The 12,047-nt window shown below is 43.1% G+C and overlaps 1 protein-coding gene across 2 annotated transcripts in view; it reads left to right on the forward strand.

Moving 5' to 3' along the window:
• LOC143027166 (zinc finger BED domain-containing protein 4-like) overlaps positions 1-12,047 on the forward strand; it is a 44,985-nt gene that overhangs the window by 5,331 nt on the left and 27,607 nt on the right. Inside the window, exon 2 of one of the 2 annotated variants that reach the window (XM_076188260.1) lies at positions 7,381-7,437. The exons of the other annotated variant lie outside the window; for it this stretch is intronic. Within the exon in view, the coding sequence (XP_076044375.1) occupies positions 7,381-7,437 (57 nt within the window). The remainder of the gene's footprint in view (positions 1-7,380; positions 7,438-12,047) is intronic. 2 annotated transcript variants of the gene reach the window in all.

Here is a 12,047-nt window from a genome sequence, read left to right on the forward strand (position 1 = left end):
GGTCATCTTGGTGGTCGTGTGGATGTTAAAAAAAAAAAAAAAAAAAAAAAAAAAAAAAAAGGCTGGGCATGCTGGATAGGCCCAGGCCCATCAACGTCTGTCAGGTATTAGGCCTACTATTTCATTCCTTCAAATCTTAATCCGCACATCTGATGACAAACCAACGAAATCATGTATCTGGTCTGGCGTGGTTGGTGGTGTGCATTTATGTATGTAAAGCCACGTCCACACGGTCGAGCACTGCCCGCCGGGCACGAGGGCTTTGCTCGACAACGGGCAATTTCATCGGGCAAACCATCAAACTGTCCGTTCCCGGCACCATTTGCGGGCAGTGGATGGATGGAGGGCTGACATTGCTGCCAAACGCACGAGGTGAGGTGCGAGCAAAGTTAGCAAACCCGCTCAGTACAGACCGCCAATTAATCGCTCGCTCAATCGCCCAATGGCAAAAGCCCTCTTTTATACACTACTATCTTTTTATTTCCTTAAGCCACGTCCACACCGTCGAGCAGTGTCCGTCGGGCACGAAGGCTTTGCCCTTGTACAAGCAGTTTCAGCGGGCAAACCATCAAACTGTCCGCTCCCGGCGCCAATAGAGGGCAGTGGATGGAGGTCTTCCGTCACTGCCAAACGCACGAGGTAAGGTGTAGGCAGATCTACTGACTACCACGTTATTAGTACACCATGTCCACACCGAGTGCTAGTGCATATTGGTCACGACAAGACACTATAACTTCGATTGATATATATAAATCACATGAATGTCTGTGGAATGTAAGGTGTTTTGATTACAGAAATAGAGACAAACGTGCTGTTGGTGTAATGCTTTGCCTCATATTTGTCTCTTGCCTCTGAATATAGCTCTCCACTTTCGATACAAGAATATAAAAACTGTTTATGTCCATCCGCACGTAATTGCGGAACAAAGTTTCATTTTCCTCATGCAATTCACGTAGGATTGTCACAGAGCTACCCATTCTTTCACGTCTCTGCAACCACTCCCGGCACCAGACACGTCTCTGTGGTCTCTTGTTTTTCTTTTTAATGCAGGCACCAATTATGATAGAATATAGTGCTATCTTCTTTCGAAGTATGGAGCGCACCATGGTGATCTTACCGTAATGAACCACTCGCTCACAACAACTGCTGGCGTCCGACTGCCCTCCAACCACCACAGACAGCTGTGTGGACATCTTACGCGGGCATAGACTGCAGACTTTGCCCTGCCAGGCACAGCTCGACCGTGTGGACGTGGCTTAAAGCTTCCATGCAGTAATGCACTCCGACGAAGTCACCAATCTTTATTTCTTGCTCGTTCTAGGCGTTCATCCTCTGAAAATTCCTCGCTCTCGGCATGTTCTTCGTCAGTTGAGTCTTGCTTGGATATCCAAATTGGTTCGAACATGTATCCTTGTACCGTACCCACATTGGAACACGAGAACGCATCAAAATCCGGTAAATCTTCTTCATTCGATGTGAAATCCCCATCGCCTTGCTCGCTGGCAATACTGACGTCATCAGTTGCCCTAGCGGTGGAAAATGTAACTACGACATTGAAAAGTTCGTCTGCAACCACGCACTTTTAAGATAAAATTTTGATAAAGTTTAGATAAAATCAAGACTATAAAATGCTAGAAACGTGCATTTCAGTGTTCTAACTTCTAAGTTATATTTTCATACATGAAATAACAAAAAATAAAGAAATCTAAAACCTTCTTAGTTGACCTTTAAGCTATGAAGAAAGCATACTAAATGCAGGAAGACTGTGAATTATCATGTAAGAATTATTGCAGTTATGAGAAAATGTGCAAATGAAGGTCCTACAAAGATGCTGAGCCATGATTATATACCTTATAAATTAGACTACTGCAACTCGATATTTATAAAATATCAAATACATTAAGGAGATTGCAAAGTGTACATAATAAAGCTGTAAGCAAAAGTGAATCAATTGTAGAATCCGACCCCAGCCTATTTGAGAGACACTGATTTAGAACTGGAAATTGTGAGTGATGAATATACACTGAATCAAGATTGTGAAATTGTGACGAAAGCATCAGAAGCACCTGATCCAATTAGTTAATTGCCAGAACTGGGCGCGTTCCTCGATTTTGGGCAGTGCATTAGCGTTCCTGCGTTCCTCGGTCCGTGGTTAGTGCGTTCCTCGAATATTTTCGTTCGGTGCGTTCCTGCGTTAGAGCTCCAAAACTATTAAAGCATCCCTAAAAAAAAAAAAAAAAAAAAAAAAAAAAAAAAAAAAAAAATAATAATAATAATAATAATAATAATAATAATAATAATAATAATAATCCTCTAATTTTACAAAGGATTACAAAGGCGGAGCATGCCGACAGGAGACCTTTTGATCCATATCTAGGTCGGATGCGAAAAAAAAATCATATTAATAATAAAACAATAAATAAAAACTATAATAATGTAAATAACAAATAAAATACATAAATAAATGCATAGGTATAGTTAAATAATAAACAAACAGGTAAATAGTAAATAATAATAAATTGACATATAACTAATAATAAATGAAAATCAGACAGACAAATGATAACAAAACAAAAACAAATAATATAAGATAAATTGTAATCATTACAGCATCTTACTTAGGTATTTATCTAACTGATTCTTAAAGCTTCGAACTGAACTACATTGCACTACCTGTGCAGGAAGTTTATTCCATTCATTTACTACACGGTTGGCAAAGTTGTTTCTACCTACTTCTAAATTGAATCTATTTCCGGATAGTTTGAGACCATTGTTTCTTGTCTGATTCTCATTCAATGTGAAAATTTGGTCACTTTTGATGTTGTCAATTCCCTTTAAAATCTTAAAGACCTGTATCAAGTCACCTCTGAGTCTACGCTTTTTTAGGGAAAACAGATTCATGTGTTTTAGTCGATTTTCGTATGATTTATTTTTGATATTTGGAATCAGTTTTGTGGCTCGCCGTTGTACTTTTTCCAGTCTGTCAATGTCTTTAATGAGATTCGGTGACCATACAGAAACAGCATATTCCAAATGTGGACGAACTAACGATTTATATAGTTTGTTAATGAGTGATGGACTTTTGAAATCAAAAGATCGCGCAATCAGTCCCAGAATATTATTTGCTTTCTCAGAGGCTGAAATACACTGCTTGGATGATTTGAGGTCGTTACTGATAATTACGCCGAGATCTTTTTCACTATCCACTTTTGTTAACGAATTTCCAAATAACTTGTAATCGTACTTACTGTTATTTTTACCTATGTGCATTACCTTGCATTTACTTGTGTTAAATTTCATTAGCCACTTTTCAGACCATTGCTGTAATTTATCTAAATCTTCTTGAATATCTAATCGGTTTGAGTGATCATTTGCCACTCCGCACAGTTTTGTATCATCAGCAAATTTGGAAACAGTAGATTTTAGTCCATGGTCTATATCATTTATATATACTATGAATAGAAGTGGCCCAAGAACGGAACCCTGAGGAACTCCACTTGCAACACTTTTCCATCCAGAAGTTTTTTCCATTTAAAACAACTCTCTGTTTTCGACCATTCAACCAATTACTAGTCCAACCTAATAGGCTACCACTTATTCCATGCAAAGCTAATTTAGTAAGTAGTCTTTCGTGTGGGACGGTATCAAAAGCTTTTGCAAAGTCTAGATATACTAAATCTATATTGTTTCTTTTGTCATAATTCGAGATAACTGTGTTGTAGAATTCGAGTAAGTTAGTTACGCAAGAACGTTTCCGTCTGAAACCATGCTGGCTATCATTTATCAAACGGTTACTTTCTAAATGATGTTCGATAGCATCTCTGATGATAGTTTCCATTATTTTTCCTACGATTGAAGTCAAACTTATAGGCCTATAGTTATTTGGTTTCTTTTTGTCACCTTTTTTGAATATGGGAGTAACGTTAGCTAGCTTCCATTCTCTTGGGACATCTCCGGATATGATGGATTTCTTGAAAATAATTTCTAATGGAACAACAATCTCATTTTTCATTTCCTTTAAGATTCTTGGATGCCAACCGTCAGGCCCTGGTGTTTTATTAACTTTGAGTTTGTCTATACACCTTTTAATTTTTTCTTTTGTTATATTTACCGTAGTGAGTAAGTTTACCCTAGACGTTTCACAGGTTTCAGTTTGGAATTCACTTTGAGGTGTTTCGTTTACGAATACCGAGCTAAAATAATTGTTTAAGATATTACACATTCCTTCATTTGAATATTCAAGTTGACCGTCAGCAGATAATAGTGGACCAATGTGATTCCTAACAACCTTTTTATCTCTAATGTAACTATAGAATTCTTTGGGATTCTCTTTGGATTTATCAGCGATGTTCATTTCGTACTGTCGTTTTCTTTTCCTTATTGTCTTTTTTAAATCTCTCTGTATTGATACATAATTTTCATAGTCATTAGATGCACCCGAGCACTTATATTTCTTATAAGCCTGTCTCTTTTTAGCAATACTTTTTTCAGTTTCTTTGTCGAGCCACTTTGGGCGAGCCTGATTTGGGGGACGTCTGTCTTTAAAAGGAATGTAAGTTTGAATCATCTTAGTGAGCGTATTTTGAAATATTTCCCACCTCTGATCTACAGGTTTTTCGTTTAATTTTGCCTCCCAATCTGTAAGCTGAAGCTCCTGACGTAGTCCTATGAACTGAGCTTTACTGAAATCGGGTATTTTAGAGACACAAGTATCTATTCTAAAATTGTTTAGGAGTTTGAATCTAACTAAGTTGTGATCGCTATTTGCAACAGATTCACCGACTTCTACATCAGTTACCATGCTTTCGCGGCTAGTGATCAAAAGATCGAGTAAGTTTCCATATCTTGTGGGCTCTTTTACATGCTGAATTAAGTAATTGTCACCAAGAAAATCAGTCAAGCGACTACCTATATGGCCATGTTCAAGGGTCATCCAATCAATGTCAGTAAAATTGAAATCACCCATTATCAATAAATCCCGGTTGCAGAAACTAGACAGTTCTTGAAATAACAGTTGGTCGTCTGCTAATGATAATGTCTTTGGCCTATATATTACACCTATATTCATTTTTTGTCCATTTGTTTGGGTTAACTCAACCCACAAACTATCATATGCATCCTGTTTCACTTTCTCTAAAACACAAGCATGAACATTGTTTTTAACGTACAATAGAACACCCCCACCTTTCTTGTGGTTTCTATCCTGATGAAAGTGTTTAAATCCCGCAATATTAAATTCAGCTTCGAACTCTGTACCATTTAACCATGTCTCAGTTATTCCTATCATATCGGGATTTTCGCTTTTGACATACGCCTGTATTTCTTGAAATTTGTTCCTAATACTACGAGCATTAAAGTACATGATATTTTTTCCTCCACTATAATTACATCCCATCGTGATCTTTTGTCTTCCACTGACATTACATCCTATCTTGATATTTTGGCCTTCATTGACATTCAGTCCGGTATCCCTTCCTAAAATTATATTTTGTCCTTCACTGACATTATATCCTACCGTGATATTTTCTCCTCCATTATCATTACATCCTATCGTGATATTTTGTTCTCCACTATCATTACTTCCCATCGTGATCTTTTGTCGTCCACTGTCATTACATCCCATTGCGACATTTTGTCCTATGACATTACATCCTAATGTGACATTTCGTCCTCTAGCGACATTACATCCTATCATGATATTTTGGCCTTCATTGACATTCTGTCCAGTATCCCTTCCTAAAATTATATTTTGTCCTTCACTGACATTATATCCTACCGTGATATTTTCTCCTCTATTATCATTACATCCTATCGTGATATTATGTTCTCCACTATCACTGACATATCCTACCGTGATATTTTCTCCTCCATTATCATTACATCCTATCGTGATATTTTGTTCTCCACTATCATTACTTCCCATCGTGATATTTTGTCCTCCACTGTCATTATATCCCATTGCGACATTTTGTCCTATGACATTACATCATAATGTGACATTTCGTCCTCTAGAGACATTACATCCTATCATGATATTTTGGCCTTCATTGAAAAAACACTGCGTTCCTCAAAACCACTAAACTCTATCCTGCACACCAAAAGAACTATTACGCAACTCAAAAATAAAACAAAATACACCAGGGCTTCATACATTAAAATGAATGTATATTTCAAACAACTAGACAAGTTACATTTTTTTTTTTCTTTAAGAATTTAAATTACTGCTCCTACTCCAATTCCTTCTCCTGCCCCTCCTGTTCCCAAGGAGGTGCATGTTGCCCCTCACAAACACCAGCTGTTCAAAGTTAATGTTGTTCAGGCTGCCCGCTGAGGAGGGAGCTCACCATCGCTATCTTTCCACTGGTCCAGGTTTGGTCGACTTAGCTGCTGACCAATGGGAGAGCTTCCCGCCTGAGCGTAAACGACAGAATATTGCCGCGTAGTGAATGTCGTCTTTGTTTCCATTGAAAACGTTTTGGAAAAAAAAAAAATAGTTTCGTAACACTCGGAACGCAGGAGCGATTTAAATTTTCGGGCGGTGCGTTCCTCTTATTTACGTTCATTTGAAAAATTTTGCGTTCCTAAAAAGGCGGTGTGTACTTACGCAAGAACTCAGTGAAGGAACGCAATTGCCCACCTCTGTTAATTGCCATTAGCAGTATGTTATCAACGTTTTTTCATGAATGAATATTGCAACAAAATTGAAAGGTGTAATTTCCCCTCGTGAGGAACGACACCATTGCGATTTGAGACTGCTTCCTTGTGCTGGTCTTAACCAGTATGTAGTAATGATTGTAGAGTTCTTATGCACTCAGTGGTTTCATTATGGCGCCAAGTCACGTAGTATAATTTATTGATTAGAGAATAAAATCCACACTAAAATAATGCCAATTACTTTCAATTACTCTTTAAACTTTCTTTTGCTACCATGTGTTTTTTTTTAATTCATTCATTCCACCTGTTTGATTACCGTCTCCAAAGATAAGCAAACGCTGGTCTCGTTTTTGTTTGTCGAATTGATATACTGGGAACGAATTATGTTGTCCCGTCTATATAATTTTCATCCATCATATCTAAATATAATTTTATGGCTTTTGATTGTGCTTCGTATTTTATGATATTCTAATAGTTGATGCATTTCGTGAATGTATTTGGGAGCATTTTTTTTAGTTGGTTGGACAAAATGTGACGGAAGTATACGCCTCTAAAATAATTCTCAGCGGATTATTTTGAGATATTTACTTGATTAAACAAGCGAGTTTTTGATAATTGGGTTATTGAATGAGGGAAAAAAAAATACCAGGTGTTCATGTTTTGTTAGCATACTGATAATGTGGAAGTATTCTAAAAACCTTGTTTTGTTTATATTTATATTTCCAGTGCAACAGTCAATCAACTGTCGCATCGAGTTTAACTAAGAGGAAAACCAGCATTACGGTGAGTGGCAACGGTTCCAGGAACCTCCCACCGAACTCTCTGTTGTCTGTATTATACCAGTGTGCGATTGTTTCTCTGTCATCGGCTCAAAATTGTTGTCAATTCTCCATGTGTGAAAAGTGTTAGTAGTAGAGTTGAAGTTGATGAAGATATCTTAGGCCGTAGACCGTGACACAAATTCCTGGACAGTGGAAGAAGGTGGTAGATGAGGTGGTGTGGGTAACACGTACCTTAAGTGATTGATGAAGGGAGGGGGAAGATAGCTGCAGTTGGGGAACCGAAGTCCAGGCGATTTGTATCACATCTCGGGACCACTCGCCTTCCCTCCAAGGCAAGCGTGAGAGTAAATCAAAGAGGGGGGAGGGGTATGATGGGACAACTCATTAAGTGAACCGTCCTAGGCTAATGAAACCCAGAACTCCTATTGTGAGTTTTAATGAATTAAATAATTAAACACTAGAAATATGCTACTTGACATTAAATAAGGGTTTTAACAGTTGGCTTTCATACATACATCCTATCTATTCCCTGCGCGCGTTCCTAGCTTAAGAAATTGTTAAAGTATTAGTACTTAATATGTGTCTTGCTTGTGGAGACGTCTTCAATTAGCGTGGTCTCCTGCTGAGCTCCGACCGGCGCTGCTTCGTTTTGGTGGGGGCGGGGGGTGACGGCCTGGGCGGGCGCTGTGATGGGCTTGCAAGTCACTTCACCGACGTATTCCCGGTCAATCGCACTACACTCATAGAGTTTTTGCTTGAGGGGTTTATACCCAAATAATCGACACTCGATTGGCTCACAAGGATGAAAATCCCCAACAGTCACATGAGGGAGGAAAGGACACGATTGGACTTCCGAGAACGAGCGGTCTGACCTCTTTTGATGAACTCGATGCTTAGACTGCTTGTGTCCTGCGGCAGGTCAGGTCAAGATGCCCGCTAGCCGGCTTCCGACGTTGCCAATAGTTCTACGTCTCCGTCCCTAGTTGTGAAGGGTACTACGAATAATGTTCATGTGGGAGGTGACACAGTTGCAATTGTTCCTTGAGGTAGACACTGTTCACGAGCGTGTTAGACACAATCCTAATTATTCTAATTGCCTAGCTTAAAACAAATATGTGGCAGCGCGCAGGGGGGGGGAGGGGGTGTGTTTGGGCGCTTTGTTTGGGCGCGAAAACCGTTGAGCTTGGCTCTGAGAACACAAATCAAAAGGGGGGGGGTGTTTCTAGATAATTAGAAGTCTCTCCCTTCGTTAAGGCACTGAAATTGATTGTCAAAATGGCACGACAGTTGAAGAGGATAACGAGGAGGAAAAAGGACAGGATGTAGCTACTAGAAGTCTTAAGGACTCTGGTAATTCCCCCGAGTATAGGGAATGAAGGGCCGAAGCGGAGAGAAATCGGACGTGAGAAAATGGGAAGGGGAGACAGCGAGCCGGGTGTCACAATTTCAAAAATTGTGACACGGCTATAAACCAAAAAGGGGGCCGGGGGCGGTATCCCCTATGGCCTGAAGCTGGGAGAAGAAGGCTGGTCATTCAACAAGAATAGAGAACCAGTTTCTGGCTTGCTAGGCGGCCGTTCTTCTTGGTCGTGCTCTTGTTAATGGAGCCGCTGTTGGCTCGTTGAATGACGTGGTTGTTGATCTTGTTGGGACGTCGGTCACCGTGGCCGTGCTGGGTTGTAGTGTAGGTGGCGTGGTGAGGTGCTCGTGTTCGCAGGCGATTTCAGTCGGGTCGTTCGCCGCCGGATAGGTTCCGTCGTCTACGGTGTCCGCTTCGCCTTCCCCCGCGGGGGGAAGGTGCTCCGCGGTCGGTTCGTGACGGTCCGCGTGGGAACGAGGGGGCGTGTCCGTGCTCAGATTGATTTCTAGAGGGATGATTCTTGTGACAGACCGCTCGTATTCTCCTTTAAGAGTGCGGACTCTTACGGAGCTGATGACATCGTCTTCTCTGGGGACCGTAACAGTGGTTCCAGGATCAAATGGTGTAATGTGAGGACCTCGAGCGTCATTATCAATTTGTGTAGTCCCAACGATGATCGGGACTGCTTCCGGTTCTGGAGGTGAAGTGTCATCTGGTGCCGTGGAAGTGCGGACTGAAGTTCCTAAGATGGGAGCCGAGTGTAATGAAGAGGGGGTAGAGGTGGTTTCCGGGGCGTGGCCTACTGGGGGCGTGGCACAGGAGCTGTCGTGGTGAGAGCTGACAGACGTTGTTGAAGTAGAAGTAGAGGTGCTCTGAGAGCTTGGAGCGTCAGTGGCAACTTGTGTATTCTCTATGAGGACTGGTACTGGTTCCGGGTCCTGAGAGAAAGTGGCATCTGGTGCCGTGGAATTGCTGACTGAAGTTCGTAAGATGGGAGCCGAGTGCGTTGAAGAGGGAGTGCATGCGGCTTCCGGGGCGTCGCCTACATGGGGCGTGGCACAGGGGCTGTCATGGTGAGAGCTGATAGACGTTGATGAAGTGGGAGCAGAGGTGCTCTGAGCTTGGAGTGTCAGTGGCAACTTGTGAATTCTCAATGACGAGGACTGGTGCTGGTTCCGGGTCCTGATGCAAGGTGATATCAGGTACAGCGGAAGTTTGAACCGACGTCGTGATGGGGACCGTGGTCGTCAGAGGGTGCTCAAGCACTGCTTCTGTGGGTGCTGAAGAGGATTCCAAGACGGTTGGAGTTACAAGGATGGGAGCCATGTATATTGAAGAGGGAGCACTGGTGGAAGCAGGGGCGTGGGTTACCTCTGGAGGTGCTCTGAGGGCGTCGTGGGAGCTGGTAGAGGTTGATGGTGTGGGGGTTGAGGTGCCATCTTGGATTGCTCTCGTGCCAAGTGGCGCTGGTTGCAACGGAGGATGGTAGGGGGACTGGTGATGAGGGGGGTAGGCCCCCGGATACTGATAGAAGGGGGGGTAATACGGATGGTATCCTGGAGCTTGTGGGTAACCAGCAGGAGGCTGAGATGAAGCCGCGCTGTAGGGGGGAGCGGGGGCGTGGCTTAACGGAGACTGGTTCCAGAGGTGAGAAGGAACTGCATTCTGCGTAGGTGAAACGATGATGCCATTGCTTGTTATGCTGATGGCTTGAGGGCATAGGGGGGCCTTATGGCGCTCGCCACATTTCATACAGCCTGCTTGGAAGTCGCAGCGGTTCTTCAGATGCCTGTTCGAGTAGCAGATGGTACACTTGTTTAGTGCTAAAAGTCTGTTGGTGCGGGTGGAGATATCCGGGTACGTCGTACAGTGTGACGGCCTATGTGGGCCGCTGCAAAACAAACAGTTGGCGAGGTGCTGTGCTTCGTTGGGGACCGCAGGTGCTGGTTGTGGGGGCGTGGGTACTGGCCGTCCAGTGGTGTGCCTTGACGTATGACCTTGACTCCTCAGTGGCGTCGGAGCGTTCGTCAATGTCTGTCGAGGCGGGCGTGTTGATGGTTGAGTAGGAACGGGTGTTGGGGTCGCTGCGGCAACTGGGCGTACCAACACCGGGGTATGTAGTGCACCAGAGCTTCAAGCAGCCGAAGCGGAGAGAAATCGGACGTGAGAAAATGGGAAGGGGAGACAGCGAGCCGGGTGTCACAATTTCAAAAATTGTGACAGACCGAGCACTAGGAATGTGCAGGTGCTCGTCATTGATTCCTGTTTATAACTTTACAGACACAATAATTGAAATAGGTGGTTGGCATACAACTAAAAAAAAATTCAGTACGATACCTAATAACACCTAAACCTTAAGATCTAGTGATTGTCTCTTATTTGCGCTTAACACTTACCATTCACAACGATATCCAATGCAGATCCTGTGGAAAATAAACTTCACCCTTTTACCAAGAAGCAGATGGATGGCGTCGTAGCTAGTGATGAGGTAATACCACCGTGCTGAGTCCTTAGTAGCAATAATGCTGCTATGGTCTGCCCTGGCCTTCTTGATGTGTGTGAGCGTGGATGCCAGGACCAGTGTGATCCTGTTGAGCTTTGTCGCTACCTTGGCAACATCTCTGCAATATTGTCCCTTGGAATCCCAATATGACTGGGGATCCAGTGAAACCTTGCGGGCCTCTCTTGCCAGTGCAAGAGGTTCAACGATTGCTGGATTGACGTCGTTAAGTAGGATTCATCCGTTGTTTTTCCTGACCGGATAACGTCAGTAGCACTCCTTGTGTCTGTGTGGATCACGACTGGCTCAGCAAAGGCGTGATTCAGCGCGTTGATGGCAGCAAGCTCTGTCTGTATAGTGGAGCTGCCGTTACTCTCCATAGCGTGAGTGGATGGGGAGTCAGTGATGGACCTTATGGCCTTGGGGACCATGAACCGTAATCGTGCCGGGCCGCAGCCTTCCTCCTCGTGAGGTGGAAGGTTCGGAAGCTGGCACAGGAAGATTGTCACGGGGTAGGAAGGGTATAATCTGAATGGGATCGGTCTAGAGATCGACGCAGACCAGGTCCTGGAGTGGCTGATTGGGTCTCCTTCAACGTCCAGGGCACTGACTTCATTCCCCCATGGGCCGGTCAAAAGTCGGATGAGAGGACAGGACGAAATAGTCTCCGCCCGTAGGGAAGGGGAGGCAACTCTCGCCTCCTAAGATTCTCTACACAGGTGCGGAAAACCAGACTTTGGAGGACCTCGAG

The sequence above is a fragment of the Oratosquilla oratoria genome, chromosome 7 (assembly GCF_046742065.1).
Source record: "Oratosquilla oratoria isolate Oo_2021 chromosome 7, ASM4674206v1, whole genome shotgun sequence".
Lineage (NCBI taxonomy): Eukaryota > Metazoa > Arthropoda > Malacostraca > Stomatopoda > Squillidae > Oratosquilla > Oratosquilla oratoria.